This window comes from Melanerpes formicivorus, unplaced genomic scaffold, assembly GCF_026170545.1.
Source record: "Melanerpes formicivorus ecotype bairdi unplaced genomic scaffold, bMelFor1.0.p_v2 SCAF_38, whole genome shotgun sequence".
In the NCBI taxonomy this organism is placed as follows: Eukaryota; Metazoa; Chordata; class Aves; order Piciformes; family Picidae; genus Melanerpes; species Melanerpes formicivorus.
In genome coordinates, this window is record NW_027142390.1 from 3,890,776 (window position 1) to 3,910,613 (window position 19,838).

The 19,838-nt window shown below is 45.1% G+C and overlaps 2 protein-coding genes across 2 annotated transcripts in view; both read left to right on the forward strand.

The window, feature by feature from the left end:
- Positions 1-9,378, forward strand: part of STIMATE (STIM activating enhancer) — a 43,890-nt gene extending 34,512 nt beyond the window's left edge. The window contains exons 5-8 of the mRNA XM_068157872.1: positions 2,273-2,385; positions 3,311-3,388; positions 4,239-4,388; positions 5,234-9,378. Of these exons, the coding sequence (XP_068013973.1) occupies positions 2,273-2,385; positions 3,311-3,388; positions 4,239-4,388; positions 5,234-5,350 (458 nt within the window). The 3' untranslated portion in view covers positions 5,351-9,378. The remainder of the gene's footprint in view (positions 1-2,272; positions 2,386-3,310; positions 3,389-4,238; positions 4,389-5,233) is intronic.
- Positions 9,379-12,869: 3,491 nt separating this feature from the next.
- Positions 12,870-17,012, forward strand: MUSTN1 (musculoskeletal, embryonic nuclear protein 1). The gene is made up of 3 exons (XM_068157873.1): positions 12,870-13,016; positions 15,735-15,855; positions 16,667-17,012. The coding sequence occupies exons 1-3, from the start codon at positions 12,885-12,887 to the stop codon at positions 16,771-16,773; spliced, it is 360 nt and encodes a 119-aa protein (XP_068013974.1). The 5' UTR covers positions 12,870-12,884; the 3' UTR covers positions 16,774-17,012.
- The last annotated feature ends 2,826 nt before the right edge of the window (positions 17,013-19,838 follow it).

The window sequence follows — 19,838 nt, forward strand, 5'->3', positions numbered from 1 at the left end:
CAAAAGCCCTCAACTAGAATTTAATATACACAACTTCTAATTTCACTCTTGTACCAAAAAAACCCCAAACAAACAAAAAAAATCTCCTGAATCAGCACCCTCCCTGCAAAAATATATCATGGAACAAAGCAATCATTGGTGACAGTGCACAGCACTCAGTGCAGACTTTCACAGGTTTTGGGAACACACAACCTCATGTGACAGAGCTGGAATAATAATAATAATAAACCAGGTTGGAAGAGACCTTTGAGATCATGGTGTCCAACCCATCAACCAATCCAACCCACCCAAACAACTAACCCATGACACCAAGCACCCCATCAAGTCTCCTCCTGAGCACCTCCAGTGATGGCGACTCCACCACCTCCTTGGGCAGCCCATTCCAATGGGCAATCACTCTCTCTGTATAGAACTTCTTCCTAACATCCAACCTAAACCACCCCTGGCGCAGCCTGACACTGTCTCCTCTTGTTCTGGTGCTGGCTGCCTGGGAGAAGAGACCAGTATCCACCTGTCTACAACCTCCCTTCAGTTAGTTGTAGAGAGCAATAAGGTCAGCCCTGAGTCTGCTTGTCTCCAGGCTAAGCAACCCCAGCTCCCTCAGCCTCTCCTCACAGGGCTGTGTTCCAAACCCCTCACCAACTTTGTTGCCCTTCTCTGGACTCGTTCCAGCAAGTCAACCTCCTTCCTAAACTGAGGGGCCCAGAACTGGACACAGGACTCGAGGTATGGCCTAACCAGTGCAGTGTACAGGGGCAGAATGACCTCCCTACTCCTGCTGGCCACACTGTTCCTGATGCAGGCCAGGATGCCATTGGCCCTCCTGGCTGCCTGGGCACACTGCAGAGCCTAGAAGCAAAATTGCTATGCCTCCCTTTGCTTAGAAGAGAGATTAGAATAAAGTGGTAAAGTTTCAGTGGCAAGTCTGTAACTAAGGCTAGATCTGTGGGTTGTTTTTTTCCACATTTGCTACTTAAGACTAGAGAAATAATCAAAATATGGAGTATAGATATTAATTGCTGGAATTCTCAACTCTAACTCAGTCTTTATACTTTCTGAAGAATCACAGTTGTTCAACTTGGAAATACTCATGTTTCCCCTGTCACATTGGCTTTTGTTGGGATTTTTTCCCCAACAGAAACCCTGAACTGCAGTACAGAATTGTAAAACTTGAGCATTTTAACCATTGTCCTCTCAGTATTGATCACTACCTCTCTCTGTAAAACTTCAGTAAGAGTTTCTTTCTTTTGGACTCCAGTCTGATTTATCAGCTTCTCTTTGTAGCATTTGAGCAGCCAACAGTATGTCTCAAGACTCTAATGAAGTATTAATACAGAAAGCCTTTCAGAACTGCTCCAGAAAAGGAAGCAGCAACTGTCCATTATGCATTACAAATACATAAAGGCATCTGGATTTCCACTGCCCATTATTCATCCCTAGGCTAAAAGTTTTAAGCTACCTTTGAAGATGTTACAGAAGACTGTCATGAAGACTGAAGAGCTAACACCCTCTTCAAAGCTTCCTTTGGCTTTCCAGTGAAGTGGGGCTTTAAGATCACCTGCAAAGCTTTGTCCTTTTTAGTCCTTTTTTCCCCTTATTCTTCCCTTAATAGCATATAGTAGTCTATATAAGTTTTTTGTGGTCAGGTATTTGTGATCTTCATTCTGTCCTGGCAGGTTTACACTCTGCCACATATGGGGTGCAGCAGAGTTTTGAATCTGTTCAGATTGAAACTGTGATCTTAATGTTTTGTTCAATTAATGTTTTTCATAGCAGCTCTTGGACCTGTTGCTTCGACTCTGATCAGTTAGTTATGGTAACTGACTTTGTGAAGAGGAAGAATATGTTTGGGGTAGCCTAGGGAGAACAGCAGAAATTATCCCTTAGACTGAAGGGAAATAAGTTTTCCCCAGCTATGTTTCACTTAAGAATCTTAATGCTTCATGGTAAAAGTTCAAAAATAACAATTTCATGAGAACCAAATGTAATGCAGCTAGTACCTGTCTTGTGTTCATCACACTGTGTAGCACTGCTCATTAACCAGGTACTGCTGAATGAGGCATATCTCCTGTAATACTCAGTTTCTAACTGTGACTTCTTGAAAGCTGTAACAAGGGGAGGGGAGGGAGGGGAAGGAGCAGTGCTAAGGAAATTGGAGAAGGCCCTTTAAGAGGGCCAAGCTGCCCTCTGTTTTCTAATACTGCTTTTCTGAGACATTTGCTGTGAAGTCAAGTCAACCCTATGCATCCATGGAACCTTCCTTTTCTTGCAGGTGACCCGCTACAGTGCAGTGCTTGGGTGGGCCAGTGTGCTCTGTACATAATGATCATGACATTTGAGAAGACCATCATCATTATAGTGCTGCTTATACCTCAGTGGAAAGAGGTTTGTACTTTTTTTTTTAGCATCTTATAGACAAGTGAATTTCAGGTCAAAACTGCAAAGCAATACACTTCTTAATAGCATTTATTGGTTTGGCTCAAGCAGCATAACTGCCTGCAGTAAATGCTCTTTAACTCTGTGGTAACTGTGTGCTCTTTTAGCCTGCTTGAGGTACTGCTAATGAGGCTTTCTGGCACCCAATGCCAGGAATATCATACTTTGCCTATTATATTTTGGAGGCCTTGAGATGCTGCAATATATAAAACTTCATGGTCTCATTGTCTGAATGGTCTTGAACCTACTAAGTGGTTTTTCCTTTTCTTAATGCCTCCATCCTTGCTTACAGCCATTTTGCAATTTCTTGTAGTATTTTAAAGCCTTTCCTTTGCTTCACCTTGTTGCCAGAGCTGACCTCTACAATTCTAGAAATCTGCAATGGATTGCTGAGGCCATTGCTGACGACTGACTGGATAAATGGTTAGTTTGATAGACTCCGCACCATGCTATTCAAAGTGTTGGGGCATGGTACACTAGCCTGTTAAAACCAGTTAGTCCCTGTTGTATGCTCTGGACTACTTTGGGAACTGTCTTTTCCTCACAAGTGTATTTTGTGAAACTCTGTTTAAATTTCATCAAGCTGGAACTTAAAGCATGTTTCTGGGGAGCACACAGCTCTAAAATGCTAGGGGTGGTTTTAAAACAGCTCTTCAGACTTCAGTAAACAAAACTGTCAGCAGTTCCCTGCCTGTCCCACTTACTTATCTGTGCTAACTGGCAAGCTGTCATAAGGACTTTCCATTTCTACAAAGCTGTCCTTTTTTGGTTCATACGAATTATTTCTGGAGCAGTAGCACCAACAATTACACTTACCAGTACTGCTGTGTGCACAAGCTGCCATCATCTGAGCTTTGTCCTTTTCTTTTCACAGGTAGCTTTATTGAATCCTATAGAGAACCCCCAGCTGGAGCTGGCTATCGTCATGCTGATAGTGCCCTTCTTTGTTAACGTTAGTACAACCTGCACACTTCTGTGAGATGTTTACTTGGGTATCTTTCTGCTGTGTATTAATTAACCTTAGTCCTTCATGCAGAGTGTACCTTACCTCGATGCTTGAGTGAATTTTTCAAGAGGATTGGATAAAATGTCTGGATAGGTTGATTTCACAAAGCTGAAATCCATCTTGAGCTGAGCAACCAGGCTCAGGAGAGGTGCAAAAATGTCTCATAGATTTCTTTGGGCTGATGACTTCAGTAGACTGGATGTAATACTGAAAGGGAGGTTATAAAATGCCATGAAATTTGCTTCAGGAGACAGTTGGTCCAAGGATAGCTGTACTGTGAAGTATCCTGTGTCTGACCATAGCTGGCTTATGAAGGAGCAGAAGAAAAGGGCAAGTGTGCAATCATCCTTCCCGAAGTATACTCCTTCCAGTAATCTGGCATTTAGGGACTAGAGCCAGAGATGGTGGTGTCCTTGCACCTAATAACTGCTGCTGATGTTTATTTTTATTTTCTTTAATTTGTTCAAGCATGGATTTTTATCCTTTGAGAACCTTTGGTCCTTTGCACTAAGATGTCTGCCTAAACTAGTCAGATTTCTGTGTGATAATGTAATATAATCCCACTGAGTAGCAGCTACTTTTCTTATTTGCTTCTGTCCTACAAAGGACTGAAGTAGCTGTGTCCTGTGATAAGCCCCATGACTGTTTGGCTCTACAGGATTTAGCTGTTTGGCCAATTTACAATTACTGCCAAGTTTTCTTAGTTCTGTCCAAATACTGACTGACTCAAATGACTGACCAAAGATATGCCACTCTGAGGAAAACTGAGCTGTTATTTCCCCCTTCTCTTTAACAGGCATTGATGTTCTGGGTGGTAGATAATTTTCTTATGAAGAAAGGGAAGACAAAAGCTAAACTTGAAGAAAAGGAAGCAGGCCAAGATTCAAGAAATGGAAGCAAAGTCCGATACAGGAGAGCAGCATCCCATGAAGAGTCAGAGTCAGAAGTAAGTAGAGTTAATTAAGGCAACATCAACCCATTCCATCCCTTGTGCCACTGACTTCATTGTAACACTGCCAACTTAGTGTTGATTTTTCTTTGCATACACCTCCAACAGTAGCTCCTAGCATTTGCAGTTGAAAACCAGTTAAGAAAAAAAGGCACTGTTGCACCACTTAATATCTATCCAGATGGGCAGAAGAGATAATATACTTAAACATCACAGGTGGGCTGTTGCAAATGCTTCTGAAGAGCAGCTCACACAATACAAAACTAACAGCCAGTTCTGATTGAAAGCAAAGTTAATACACCTTCAGGTGAGAGGAAGCTGGTGGAGGGAACTGATTTTGAAGAATTATTACTTGCCTCAGCATGATTTTACTCTGAATTATATGAAGTGGGCAGTTTTCAGTTCACCTGAAGCATGGGTGGTGTCATTGCAGGTAGGGTGGTTTAGCTTTGGTTGATCTCTGCATTACAGTCAGTACTATTGGTGTGGCAATAAAACAGCTGCCATGTTACTGGTGTGGTAGGCAGCTTCTGTGTGCTCTCTCTCTAATTTTAACAGCAGTTCTGGAGGTGCTAGGATCAACTCTTCAGGTTTAGAGTCAGGGGCTGTAGTAGAGATGAATACACATGTCCTGCTTCCCAACTTACTGGAAGTTCCAGATAGGATGGGGGATGTTTTTTGATGGTGCTGGCAGTAAATCTGAATTCAGTTCTGTAAGCTCTTCCTTGAGCAAATAATGAAGTGCTTTGCACGCGTTAAAAAGGTAAAATCATGGGAGTAGAGTGAAGAGAGAGTGTGACTTTGATCCATGTCACTGATGAGAAGCTGTAATCTCTTTTTAGATCCTTATTTCAGCAGATGACGAGATGGAGGAATCGGACGCTGAGGAAGACCTACGGAGGTTGACCAACCTAAAGCCCATTAAGAAGAAGAAGCACCGCTTCGGTCTGCCTGTATGACACATTCCCCGGCCTGTGCGTTCGCAGGTTTCCTGGCAAAAACTTCAGTCAGTGGGTTTTAACGTTGCAATTGCATCTCCCTTTTCATACAAACTGACTCAAAAGCAAGGTCTACCAACAGAATGCAAAGGGTTGGAAGACTTCCAGTTCAGTTGCACTACAGACACACTGACCAATTATGCAAGAATGTCTCGTCATCACCTGGGAAGGGCCGCGGCCTGGCCGAGGACTGCGAGCTGAGGGGATTTGTCTCTGACCTTTCAGAGAAGATCCTGGGAAACAGACACAGCAATCCTTCGCTTGTGGTTACTGGTGATGCAGATTAAGATGTTCTCTCAAAGGCACCAGAGTCAGCTAAATTAAAGGAGTGTGTTTTCTTACTAAAACTGGCTTTTGCAGCATAATTCCTAGAGCAGAACAGTTTATGGTTACAAGCTGTAACTTAATGTTATTTTTTTAAGTACAAATGTTTACTTGCTACCAGGTACCTATGGAACCAATAGGTGGAACAAAGATTTTTCTGTTTCCTTCCCACCCCCCAATTCTCCTCAAATCTATTTGACTATTTTATATTTAAGTTATATTTTCATACAGCTGTATTTAAAGATTCTCTTTGTCAGAGAAAAGGGTGAAAATTCACTTCCTTCTTTCTTTTTTTTGTGCAGAACAGGTCAAAAGATTTGTAGTGTAAATCTTACTCCTCCTTGTGTCCTGGTTTAAGACGAAGGGATTGCAAAGGGAAAAGCTCTCTGTCACTGCTCAACTTGCCAAATGTCACTCCAAATGCAGTCCTAAGCGTGCTTTTGACCTCAGAATTCGGGAAAGACCTTTCTTTCCCGGGAGGTTGTGTTGGCATATTTGACAAACCTGCACTTTAGTGTATTACAAAAATCTGTTGTGATAAGTTGCTACTTTGTGAAATGAATATCTATGGATGACTCAAATGATTTCTGCAAGTCTCTTGTGCATACCTCTCAAATGACCTAAAAGAGAGAACATTTCTTATAGTCTTCCTTACATGGGGCCATGATCCAATGGAAGCAGTTGTGCTGCAAATCTCAAATCATGCCATCCCTTGTTTTCTGTTGGGAAAGCAATCTGCTATTTAATGTGCTTTAATTTCCTGTTTCATTTACATCAAGTTTGCTTAGCCTTTTAGCATTAAAAAAATGAAACACCCAAACCCCACAGGTATCATCCAGTAGTTACCACAGAACTGTTGTGATTCTCAGTGTCTGTTCCGTGATAACTGGAAACAAGTGCTGATCTGAAACCCAGCAGACATCTTTTCCGTGACATCCTTTGGCTCTGTGTATTTTCAAAGGGATTGTTTCTGACAGCTTTCCCTGCTGAGTGAAACCTAGGGCAGGACAAGGCCATGTGTCAGAAAGGTGACAACGTACCTTAATTGCAGATCTGTTGTAGTATCCGGACATCAGCAATGTCCCAAGCCTTAAACCAAACAGTTTTGTTGGAAAACTGCTCAGAACTTTGTAAGATTTTCTACATTTTTTATAGATTTGCTAGGTCTTGCTGTGATTTATTATCCAGACCACTGCAAAGGGGTTCTTAGGCCTTAGTAAATACTGAACTGTGCGCTCCCGTCCTCATTTTCACCGTTCCAAGCATTCCTTTTTCACCGCTCGGCCGCCGAGGTGAACACAACGTTCTTAAGGCTTCAGGTACACCTCAGCGTGCCCAGCTGCCAGAAGGGACATTTTACCAAACCTAATGTTGGTGAGTTTAGTTGAGCCACTGACCTCTGTTACTGTGCACTGAAATGTAATCACTGCAATAAGTCTAATACTAGTGTTTCTTTTAGACCAAATCTAGAAACTAACAAGAACAGAAGCTTCCTTGAGTTGTTCTGAAATGAGGGAAGGGGGGGTGGGGAAATGTCCCTAATCAGTGTTGCCTCCGCTTTGGGGTTTTCTGGAGTTGTTTTAATTGATTGTGAGACTTGCATCTTCTCTGGACTGTTTCTGCTGCATGTCTCCTAAAGCACAGTACTCCAAGGAATTCATTTTCATTGGCAGGATAGTCTCACAGTCCACTTTTCCAAAGGGATTTAAGAGCTAGGGCTGGCTCCTACAGGATCATAGAACGGTCTGGGTTGGAAGGAGCCTCGAAAAGTCATCTAGTCCAACCCCTCCTGCAGTCAGCAGGAACATCTTCAACTAGACCATGTTGCATAAATCAGCATTTGTTTTTTAGGGTAGGATTTGTTCTGTTTCAGATGGTGAAGTAAAGCTGTTCAATATGTGCTCCATACCACTGCACAGCCCCCACTGTCCTCCTCAGCCATCACAGGTACCCCAGCAGCGCACACAAATTTATGAGCTTTCGTTTTTATCTTCCTTTTCCCTCCTTTTCTCCAGTTAATTATCAACATTATTATTTCCAGTCTCATGTTCAGCCTGTGAAGTGTCAGCATAAAATTATGGCCTTAATCATGTAAAACATTTGTTTTGAGCAGACCTCAAGCTTGCTGACCGAGTACAAAAACAGTGCGAAGCACTATGGGGCAGTGTCTCGAAGATGGTTGTAACAAAGGGGTAGGAATGCCTGATTTTTCCTGTCTTAAGTGCTTAGATGTCACTTGGTGTGAGGCTTCAATATGCCTAGCAAGATGTAGTAAAGCACTATGAGCCAAAGAGGCAGGAGTATTTTAAATAGCACAGTAGGCACAGGGTGAGCCTATCTTCAGAGGGGAGAAACAACTCTTTCTCCACTAAGATGATAATTCTGTTCATGACTTCAGCCAGATAATAAAAAGGAATGAAGAGAAAGGAAACCCAGTTTCAGTTAAGAGAGACAGATGGAAAATACAAAACGGGCAGGTTTCCTCTTTGCAAGATGAGAATTGGAATTCCTGCAGTAGGTGCAAGTAGGACAAGTGCTCTTGTGCGAAGAACTCGTAGGTCTGAGGAGGAAGTATGTGCCTGGTGCTTCACTATGTCTTACTGTTCGTTGAACTGTGTTGGCAGTACAGTCTGGAATCACAGATTTTCTTATAAAGAATTGATCCAGTAATATTATAACGCTTGGATTATCCTCAGATTGGCGCTCCAAATTTATGCCTGGTAAATGTACTTCAGGACAGCTCATTGCAAAGGTTTCATTCGGGCTGTGCTTTAAAGAAAATGTGATTGTGATGGATGAAAGTAAGCTGTGTAGTGTATGCCAAAGTAAGAGAAAGGGGTTGTAGCTCACAGGAGAGACAAGGAGTCCGGGGTGTGGATCGACTATACCACAACTGGTCAATGTATTAGCAGTTTCTAGTGTCTGACCTGTGACACTTCTGCATAAACTTACAGCACTGGTGGTGTCTGATATGTGGTTTTCAAGTTCTGGCTTTAAATCTGTTCAGGTCCCCATGTCTTCTTACTTTAAGTAGGTAAATGCTGTCTCTTAATGTTGCTAACTAAAGTGTACTATAGCTTTTCTTCAGGGAAAACTCAGAAACTGAGTTGCAAATTAGAGCAATGCAAAGTGACTCCCTCCCAGGCGTCTGCTCCACGCCCGGCTGTGCCTGGGGAGGGAGGTGTGGGCTCGCACTCTTCTGAGAGCTGAGCATCACAAGGAATTTCTGCCACTGTGCTTGACTAACCCATGTTTGCAACTTTGCTGTGCTTTTTACAGGAGAAAACAGTGATGAAAGTGAATCAATCCAACCGCATTGAGTCAGAGTACATCTACAGCATAGGCGTGCAAACTTTCTTTAGGTAGAGTTTCCAGTTCAGTTACTGAAAATGACTACTATGGTTTTACAAAGTAAAACTGCAGTATCTTTAAAAAAGGGACTCTTTTCTAGGTGTTCTTGTCCTGCGTGGTACCCGTCTCAACCTGAATGTTGCGTGCGTTTGTAAGTGGATTCAGAGTATAGCCCATGTGAGCAAAACCAACAGCTGTATTCTCTGTCTGGACCGTCTTGTTTCATCAGTGGCGTTCCCTTAAGCCTCTAAGGGTATCTGATGTAATTCCCTTGTATAATGGTTTACAATAAAGTTTGACTTATTACAGATTTGTACACTTGTTTAATGCTTGTTCTGTTTCAAAAGGCGAATGCCTCGGTGTTCAGCAGCTCAGTGCGTTCTGCTGGGCAGGACCTGCGCAGTGCTGCTCCACCACTGCCTCTGTGACTCCTCCATCATGTTTGCCTATTACTTCCTACTTACTACCCACAAGCAGCCCCATACCTGCTGCATCCTTAAGGGGCATTCAGAGAAGAAGCTTCAACCTATCAAGCCTGTCAGCCTCCTGAGAGATGATGTCAGTTTCCTGGAGGAGAAGTTGCATCTACTGTGAGATCAGACCTGCATATACTCACTCAATTCTCCATGGTCCTCACCATACCTTTTAGCTGCGAACATTCCTCATCAAAGGAGTTTTCCACACTTTGTGTTGCAGTGCAAGATGAAAGAGGGTTAACTTGGGGTTTTGAGAGCCACTAGTGAATAAATGAGGCTGTCCTGTTTGATTGTCACTCAAGCGTCATTGAATTGATCTCAGAACCTCACCCAGGTGAAGAGGATTTCTACTTTTACATGTAAGTAACTGTAGACTTAGGCTGTGTTTTTCTAAGGATTGTAGCCCACGATCTGTCAGAGGAGATGCCTGTGCTGCTTGTTCAGCATTGGTTTAAGAAATGTGTGATCAAAGGCAACAGAATTGTCCAGGCTATGGGGGATGTCTTAGAAACTTCAGGATATGCTGCTTACCCCTGTAGGTGCCTCATCTGCCCTGAATGATATGTAAGCTGAAATTGTCTGTACTGTGTCCAGTTCTGGGCCCCTCAGTTTAAGAAAGACATTGAGACACTTGAACATGTCTAGAGAAGGGCAACGAGGCTGGGGAGAGGCCTTGAGCACAGCCCTGTGAGGAGAGGCTGAGGGAGCTGGGGTTGCTTAGCCTGGAGAAGCCTCCCCTGGAGGCTCAGGGGAGACCTTATTGCTCTCTACAACTCCCTGAAGGGAGGTTGTAGCCAGGAGGGGGTTGGTCTCTCCTCCCAGGCAATCAGCACCAGAACAAGAGGACACAGTCTCAAGCTGCACCAGGGCAAGTTTAGGCTGGAGATGAGGAGAAAATTCTTCACAGAGAGAGTTGTTAGCCATTGGAATGTGCTGCCCAGGTAGGTGGTGGAGTCACCATCCCTGGAGGTGTTCAAGAGGGGATTGGATGTGGCACTTGGTGCCATGGTTTAGTCATGAGGTCTGTGGTGACAGGTTGGACTCGATGATCTTTGAGGTCTCTTCCAACCTTGGTGATTCTGTGACTCTGTTTTAATTGTGTTTGCATAATTTTGTTTGTATAAATTAAATTGCCCTTGAAGAACACCTGTTGCTTGAGTGAGGAATGTGTAGTACCAATTGAATGAATCCATTTTGAAAGCTGAAAGGAAAAAAAAATAACTCAGTGTCATGAATGCTAAACACTTGCTTTACATGTGCAGGATGTTACTGTCCTATTGTAACAGTGTCAGAACAGCGACCCTCGTGGGATAGCAGAGAAACATCTTGGCAGAGGAGGAGAGGAGTTACTTTGTACAGTGGGAAAGAAAATCTGAGAATGAAGAAAGAGTGTGACTTGGATCCATGTTACTCAAAGCCATCATTACTTTTTAGATCCTTATTTCAGCAGGTGATGAGATGGAGGAATCAGGTACTGAAGAAGACCTGGGTATACTGACCAACTTAAAGCCTGTTAAGAAAAGGAAGGATGGTTTGAGTTTACCTGTATGACACCTTCCCCCGACCTGTGTGTTTGCAGGTTTAAAGGCAAAACAGGTACCTGGTGGCCTGTGGGATGGTCCACAGCTGACAAATCCCACAGTCCTGATCACATGGCACTGGTGCTGTGGTATTATAATAATAATAATAAACCAGGTTGGAAGAGACCTTCAAGATCATCGCATCCAACCCATCAACCAATCCAACCCACCTAAACAACTAACCCATGGCACCAAGCACCCCATCAAGTCTCCTCCTGAACACCTCCAATGACGGCGACTCCACCACCTCCCCGGGCAGCCCATTCCAATGGGCAATCACTCTCTCTGTATAGAACTTCTTCCTAACATCCAGCCTAAACCTCCACTGGCGCAGCTTGAGACTGTGTCCTCTTGTTCTGGTGCTGGCTGCCTGGGAGAAGAGACCAACCTCTGCCTGTCTACAACCTCCCTTCAGGTACTTGTAGAGAGCAATAAGGTCACCTCTGAGTCTCCTCCTCTCCAGCCTAAGCAACCCCAGCTCCCTCAGCCTCTCCTCATAGGGCTTGTGATTGTGTATTGATCCAATGGTTTCATAATGAAAAATGCCATTTTTATTGCACCTCCTGAGCTTCTCTCTGTAGCCTAAGCAGAGCATGAGAAAAGACCAGGGATGATTTCTGCCACTACAAAGGTTGATGCTTCTAGTAAAAGATTTTTGGAGGAAGGCCTTTCCATACTAGCATACCTGGCTGGACTCTTGGTCCTTTGCAGGTGTTGAGTGCAGGCACAGAAGCTGATGTATTTGCACAATGCAAAGAACTGATGTTGAAATATACACATACATACACCCACAGATGTATCTCTATGTTGACCCATCAGGAACCTCCTGGTAATTAAAAACAGAATCTATTCTTAGAGTGTTGTAGATTGGGGTTTGGGGTTTGTTTCTTTCTTTCTTTGGGTTTTGGGGTTGTTGGGTTGTATTTTTTTTTGGGGGGGGAGGGTGGGGTTGGGAGTGGTGGTGGTGTTTGTACTTTGGGTTGATTTTGTGTGGGGTTTGGTGGGGAGTTGTTTTGGGTTTGTGTGTGTTGTTTGGGGGGGTTGTGGTTTTGTTTGTTTGTTTGTTTCCTATTTTAACAAAATCTGTTTAGAGAACAGCTGTTAAAATGTCTGGAAAAGGTTTTACTCCTGTCAGCAGGTGAAGAGCAGTGAATTTATTCCTGAGTAATCCATTCCTAAATGGCTGACAGGTGAAATGATTTACTAATACTGCTGTGAGCAGACAGTGATTTTACACTCTTAATTGCAGAAGTGCCAGCAGCAGAGCAACTTAAGCAATAGAAGTGTGAAGGTGAAGCCATACCCTATTTCATTAACTCTCCCAGACATACACAATGCTCCTCTCTTAAAGATCCCTGTGCAGAAGCGGTTGGGGGCAGAAGGGTTTGCACTGGTTAGGTTTAAAAATCTCAGCGAATGTGTTTTGCTACACTGAGAAAGAAGCACACGTGCTCTCCCCATCGAGAACATTCAGAGTCAGTGTTGCGTCCGTAACACAAGTTTTGCCTTTTGAAGTTACAAAGGGAGCCTCATCGGCCCCCCCCGGGAAGTCGTCTGGTAGCAGCCCGGGCTTCCCCGCTGCGGCCCGGCTGCCCCAGCTATCTGCTCTCGTCAGCCCCCCGCTCCCTCCATCCCCTGGCGCGGGGCGCGGTGAATACTGCACACCCGAGTCATCGCTAAGAATAAACCATGCCGCCGCAGCAGCCCCGCTCAACCTGAATCAGCCTGGCTCTGCTTTGGGAAAATGACCCAGCGAGTGACTTCATGCAAGATGCTCTATATAAGCCGAGGCAAAAAAACAGGCGGTCGCAGAGTGCGCAGGCTGGGTGGAATCAAAGCCGGGAAACGACCTCGGGAAGGGATTCTGGCCGAGTGAGCACCGCAGTTATGTCACAGGTATGGGGAGAGCTGGCCGAGGCTGGCTGTCCTTGGAGCAGGCTGCACAGCGAATGTGTTACTGGTTTAGATGGTTTGCTTCTTAGCAAGTTACCCTGGCTAACCAGCAAATCCAGCCTTCCTGCTCTTGTTTATGTCGAAGTATTTAAACGCTCTATCACTATAACAAGTTAGGAGGGACTATCTGGTGAAGCAGCAAAGCAGCTGCCCTCCATGTGCTTAATTCAGTTTCTTAATTTTCTGGTTTACCATAAATATTTTTATTTATGTAGGAAAGGAGGGGGCGGGGGGTATCCATTTTCACTGTTATAGCTTGGGATGTTCTACAGGAGTCATTGCTGCTTTCCCAAATCGTTTTTTTCAGACCACGATTTGACATTTTGGGTAGGCTGTGGCTATGCTGAAGTGTGCTGCTGTGTAAAGCTTCATGCACTAACATACAGGAAAGGAGAGAGCATGGCTGAATTGTCGCTGTGAAGATGTGGTATTTGGGAGTGGAATCTTGTATTGCACACCGCTGCGTTCAGTTCGTGACTAACGGCTTTGTTTTCACTGTGCTCCCCGATACTCAGGGTTTCAGAACGATCTTAACACTAGGTGAGAAACGTTGAGATTGTCACAGGAGTGTTACGTTTTCGACATGAGCTACCCGTGCCTGGCATCACACACCCCATCCCTCCCCCAGGGTGAGTTTTCTGGGGTGTGCCGGACGAGGAGGAAGAACAGGAGGGGAGGGTAGAGGAGCACAGCCCTTCGACCACACAGAGTAACTCAGTTTGGCTCATTTTCTTTACTCCAAAAGAAGGAACTTGAAAAACAAGTCACATATCTTGAGAGCAAATACTTTTTGACTTGGGACAGGAGGAGGTGAAGCGCAGGCTGCGCTGCTGTGCCAGTGGGGAATGGCTCCTGGCAAACCCTGCTTACAAACGCACTTGAATTGGGAGCAATTAGCGGCTGCGAGGCTGGCAGCTGCCTCTGCTGGCAGGCCCATAGCTCACCTCTGTGGCTCACAGTAACCTTCCTGTGTAGCTGCTTCACTTCTTAGCTGGGGGCCAACTAATCCACAGCAGCTGTCCCGCTGGAAAACCCACCTGTAATCAAAGCATGAGAGGCTGTATTTTAAAATAACTGGGTGATACCCACCACTTCTGCTCAGCCTGGCTGTGTCTTGATGCATCTCAAGTACCTCCTTTCTTTACTCTGTCCTCCAACAGGTCTTTTGGCTCAGTGAAAGAAGCCTTGCAGTATATTTTTCGCTTGCCAATACTGGGTGAAAGACTTCGGCAGGTTGTGTATTCCTCTTAAGAAAACAAGGAGGTTTTTTTTCCCCCCTTTCTGTTTTGGAACCAATATAGGTCTGTACTGACTGCCTGTGGACAATGCCATGGGCATGAGGGACTCTTTCTATCACATGCCAGTTTTCATTACAGACAAAGGACCCCAGGCTGTAGGGATGGTTAACCAGCTAACTGACCAAGAGCTGTTGTGTGTTCTGAAGCATTTGCTGCCAGCCGTTCCCCTTGCTTGCTTTGGCTCCTCGAGAATGTTTTCCCCAGAGATCTTGTGAATGTTTTGTTTCCCACAACACATGCAAATGGGATTGACAGCAAGCTATTCTGAGTGCTCCCAGGAATTTACAGCCAGCAGGAAGCATGCCGAAGGCTCCAGTGCAGCCACCCCACCCCTTACCAGAGCCAGGCATGCGTGTTCTATCTCTGCAGTCTCCCTCGGACTTGCTCCTCCAGCCATTTGCAGCCCTTGAGGGACCTGTTTGCTTCCACAACTTTTAGCTTTACAGGTGGTGCCTAAAAATGTGTGTGTGGGCTCCACTTCTGCCAGAACCCAAATATTTGAAGGCCTGTGTATGTAGAAATGGTCAGGAAAGTTTCTCACTGACTGTTTGGTGCAAATCTTTGGGGGGGGGGAAAGGCAGATTTTATTCTTTTTAGTTGTCTCTCCTGTGCACGCTGCCTGGTGGGACCTGGGCAATCTGTTCTTGAAACAGCAAACTGAAGAGCAACTGTTAATGGTACCAACTGCTGATGTGAACCAACATTATTCTGGTTTTCTTCTAGCAAACAATCTGTAAACACATCAGCCCTTGGCCATTGCAGTGTGCCACCTGATGACGCATCTGTTTCTGTATTAGATTTCCTCCTTCTTCTTTGGGACTTGAGTCCAGTGTTTCCTATGTGTTTAGGTCATGCATGTGGATAACCCTGTTGAGTGCTCAGATACTTTTCTTCCCTAAATTTAAGATCAATAACAGGTCAAGGGTTAAGTTTCTGTCAGCTAAATCAAGCCAGACTTCAGGATGTCTCTGGCCAATTTCCCAAAGAAGTAACGAGTAGAACTGCAGCACAGGCACAACACAGGAAGGAAGGGAATGTGGTATCCCCTCCCAGCTATTGTAGGTTATTGAATTGCCAGTCTGTGCCTGCAGAGTGGCTGGGCAGGGATGGACAGAGAAAACTTTAAATGTTTTAAAAATGGAACAATCCGCTGTCTCTTTCAGAAGCTGTGCAAGCAGGAGACCTTTTCAAAGCACTAACAGCAGCAACAGATTGTGGGAAGGCCAATGCAGTCATGGTTGTGCATCTGGAATGTAGCTGAGTGTATAGTCTCCAGACTGAGATTGGTGAAATATTAGCAACTCTGTATGTTTGGCTTTAGAGCACCACATGCTGATGTGTAGGCAATGCATCTCTTTCTTAGCCAGCCCCGGTGAAAAAGAAGCGTCCTCCGGTGAAGGAAGAAGACCTCAAAGGAGCCAGAGGAAACCTTTCCAAAAACCAGGAAATTAAATCCAAAACCTACCAAGTGATGAAGCAGTGTGGTAAGTCTCCTTGATGGAAACAATTAAGCAGCCTTACAAAGTGAAACAGCTACTTCATGGCTCTGCTAAGTGAAAGGGTGGAACAGCAGCCAGAAGTGTGCTCGCTGACCCCAGCCGGGCTGTACAGGGACTTTGTATCCATCATTATAGCAACACTGAGAGGAGCCAAGAGAGCTCTGCTTGGAGCCATCATTCTCCCTGTCTGGACAAAGCAGGAGAGAGAGCCCTGACTTTGCCTTCTGAACCAGTGTTCAAGCCCTGGGACAATAATCAATGTCCACTCTGACTGCCCAAATTGAAGATTGGAGGCTTGGTCATAGATTAGAGGATTTTTTGGCTTCTCAGATGAATTTCAGATTTGAGGTGAAGCAGAAATTGGGGGGGGGGGGGAGGGGAGGTAGGGAGGGGGTGAGGGGTTAAAGGGCATAAAGTGAAAGATGAAAGAGTGACTGCTTAAAGTGAATACCCCTGATACTCTGGTTTGGTGGTGATTTTCTACCACCTGTGAAAAGAGTATGAGGAAAAATGATTAATTTTAACTCCTTTTCATCAGACTGTCCTGGACCTCAGTAGTTTTCAAGTTTCTAAGGCAACTGGAGGGATTTGGGAAGAGTCAGTGCCGGCAACTAGCTACAGGTGCTGTCAGCTGCCCCATGCTTGGGATGGGAGCTCTGTGCTTTAGTTTTGGGAAGCTGATGGATGGATGAAATGTTTACCAAATGTCTACACATGTATTTAGCAGCAGTAGTGTTAGAATCCAGCTCTGGTGTGCTGCTTCACTGATTGCCTCTCCTGGTTTTTCTTTTCCAAGAACAAATGGGCTCTGCAGCACCCTCCATATTCAGCCGGGCTCGGACAGGGGGGGAAACAGTCTTTGAGAAGCCGAAGGAGGAACCAGCCAAAAGCGTCTTTGGCTGACAGTGGAGCTGGATGTCTCTCACCCAGATGGTGGTTGTAATATCTTCCCAAATTTCTGCCCCTTACACCAAAGTCACTGTAGACCCTAAGTAGTTAATTTCCACTGTCAGTCATTAAGTCTGGAACAGGCTCGTGTCAAAGGGTACAACTTCTGTGTTGATTTCTACTATGTGCTTTCTGTCTACGTCTGGAATGGTGTTTGTTATGATGGTTTAATAAAAAAAGTTTGTTGGACACAGCTTGGCACATGATGGTGACTCATTGCAGTTTAGGCTTAGAATAATCCTGTGGACACTTGGGCATTACAAGCTGTGATCTGGTTTCTCAGACACCGAGAATAAACATCCCAGTGACAGAGGTTTAATGTCAGAGCAATGTTTTCATGCTGCCAAGGGGTAACTGAGGAGAAGCTGGACAAAAGGGTGTCACATGAACCTGGAGACTTCACCCAAATCATTGCTGGCTGCAACAGTGCCCAGCTGAAGCCCCTCAGGTCTGGGCAGAGGGTGATGGCCCCCTCCCCTCATGGCCTTCCCCTCCTAACCACCCTTACAGACCTGCCCCTGCCATGGCTCTCCACATCACTATGCCCCCTCACAGCCCTCAGGGCAGTGGGGCTGTGGTTTGCTCACAAGCAGCTCTGCTGGGAGGCAGGATGCCAGGCTGTCAGTGTGCCACAGTGCCAAGGGAGGGCTTTCTGCCATTTCCACAGCAGCTTTTTCCTCAAGCCCGTGAGGTTCTGTTGGGTGCAGTGAGCAGTGGGGTGTCTGACGGCAGCACGGGTGCCATGCTCTCCCTGACTGAAGAGACCAACGACCCACAGAGGGTCTCTGTACGTCAGACCCACACTGGGTGGAAACTGTTTTGTGCAACTCAGGCCTTGATTCTGCTTCATTAAGTATCAAACCTGTTTTCCCCTGTCATTATAAATGAGGGCATTTCCCCTCAGCTGGAGCTCTGTGCTGAAGCTTTGTTGGCAGCTGCCACGCTTCTCTCCCACCGTGAGTTTGTGACGGCGTGTCTGGGGATAGTGAGGTAGGTGCCACCTTTACTTAAAGAATTAATTTTGCACAGGCTAGACCTGATGAAGAGGTAAAAGTGATAAAGGAGGACTCTGTGCCCCATGAAGAATATCACCTTTGCCTTTTGTGTCCCAGTCTCTTGAAGCTCCCAGAGAGGCGGCGGAGTGGGGGTTGCATAAGGCAGCTGCAGATTCTTGGTGTATAAGGAGGGATGGGGAGTGTCCTTAAAAAATTAAAGATATATCACTGGTGTGTTGCCCTGTCCCATTTTTCTCACTTTCAAAGATTATTATTTGCAGCCAAGACCTTGACTTCTCTCACTGCTGGACACCATTTTTCCCTGAGGCTCAGGCTCCTCACAGGTAACTCAGCTCAGCATTTTCATCTGAGAAAGGCCCCATCCAGAGCTCTGAAGATTAAAAACAAATCACAGTGAGAAAAAGAGTTTCCATCTCTGGTAACACTGGAACTGTCTTTGAAACAGGTTTAATAAACTCTCCTTAATTAGTCTGTCACGAGAATTTGGCAGGAGGTTACTTAATAATTAGAAGACCAGAGAGGGACAAGTGAGGCAAAATGTTGTTATTGCTTTCTTTTGTATGATACAAAGGGCTGAATATTGCAAATGTGCCAGACTGGGTGGTAGGGCAGGCAGAGATGCTCTATTTTAGATCCAGATTTGGGGATGTTGGTGCTGATTTAGCAAAGTGTAGAAATATCTGTGTCCCACAAACTTGCAAAGCAATGTTCATTCCTCAAGGTGAGAAGCCCTGGGTGGTGCAGGACTGCTGCCCACTGGCAGCAGCAGGCACTGTAGAGCAGTGGTGATGACAGTCAGGGGTGGGTTGAGCAGAAACAGGGCAGGGTGCTCAAGTCTGTGGATGAGGCTGAGCACAAGGACTTTCCTGTAGCTGCTTCAGCAAGGCACACAGGGATGTGTGAGGGATTTCACAGCTTCCCTAGGTGCTGGTGGGCTCTGTAGACCCAGGAGCAGGGCAAAGCTGACCACAGAGCCTAAATCTATGCAGTTAAAGCAGCTCTTTAACATCCATGTGATTTTACATATGGGTGTTAGAAAACTGATGATAGACACACTTAATTGAAGTTAAAGCTTTAGATCTTGTGGCTATTAGGCCACTCAGTGTATAATCTTCTGTATTTTAAGGGATTAAAGCATTACATGAGTTGTAGAGGTTAATCAAAATGTGTGGGAGTTTACTGTTTTCTCTGTTGAAATAGACACAGTTGCATGTGCTGCTATAAACAACACAGGTCTGGCAAGTGGTATAAACAGTCTGGCTAGAAGAAGTGAAGTTTCTTTTGAACAAAAGTTGCTTAAAGCACAAATCTTGTAAGCCCAGGCTGTACTCATCACACTCTTTATGGTGAACTTAAGTAATGAATTACAGAGCCCGGCATTAGCATCTCCTCACCAATCTGAGGCCACGGGAAGCATGCTGTCCACTTGGACACTGTCTGTAAGATAGCAGTGAAGCAGCACAGGTGCACACATTTCCACAGCTTCCTTGTGTTGATTTAGGGCAATTAATGTCATCACCTACAATGGAGTTGTAAGGGGAGAAATGCTGTCAGAAAGCAACGCAAGGAAGTGTTTCAGTGTAGACAGACTGCAGGTTTAGTTGAGAAAGGGCTGTCTGCTGTCCCAGAGCTGCCAGCACAGGACACACTGGCAGAGAAAACATGGTGGTAGGGTAGGACTCAGCCTTCATCTGATTGGTGCTGAGGGGAGAGAGGATCTTCCCAGCTCTCATCTCACAGCAGTGGCTGGTTGCCCATACCCAGGTATATGGTCAGATAAATGCATACAGGAACCACTTGCTGCATACACATAATAGATCCTCTGAAATACAGCCCCAGGGGATGTTATTCTTCCTGTCCTGTTGATACTGTCAAGAATTCAAATGTTTTATTTCCTTGCACTGGGCATGAGCAAACAAATGAAGCCTGCTGACAGCTTTCCAATGAACCAGCCAAGCCCTGGAGGGGCACCACTGCAGCAATGGCTGTTCCCTGATCCCTGTT

Bases quoted from the DNA above. Each gene is read 5' to 3' on its own strand.
- MUSTN1 (XM_068157873.1), top strand. From the start codon at position 12,885: ATGCAAGATGCTCTATATAAGCCGAGGCAAAAAAACAGGCGGTCGCAG. The intron at 13,017-15,734 runs GTATGGGGAGAG...TCTCTTTCTTAG, and splicing joins GCACCGCAGTTATGTCACAG to CCAGCCCCGGTGAAAAAGAA. The intron at 15,856-16,666 runs GTAAGTCTCCTT...TTCTTTTCCAAG, and splicing joins CCAAGTGATGAAGCAGTGTG to AACAAATGGGCTCTGCAGCA.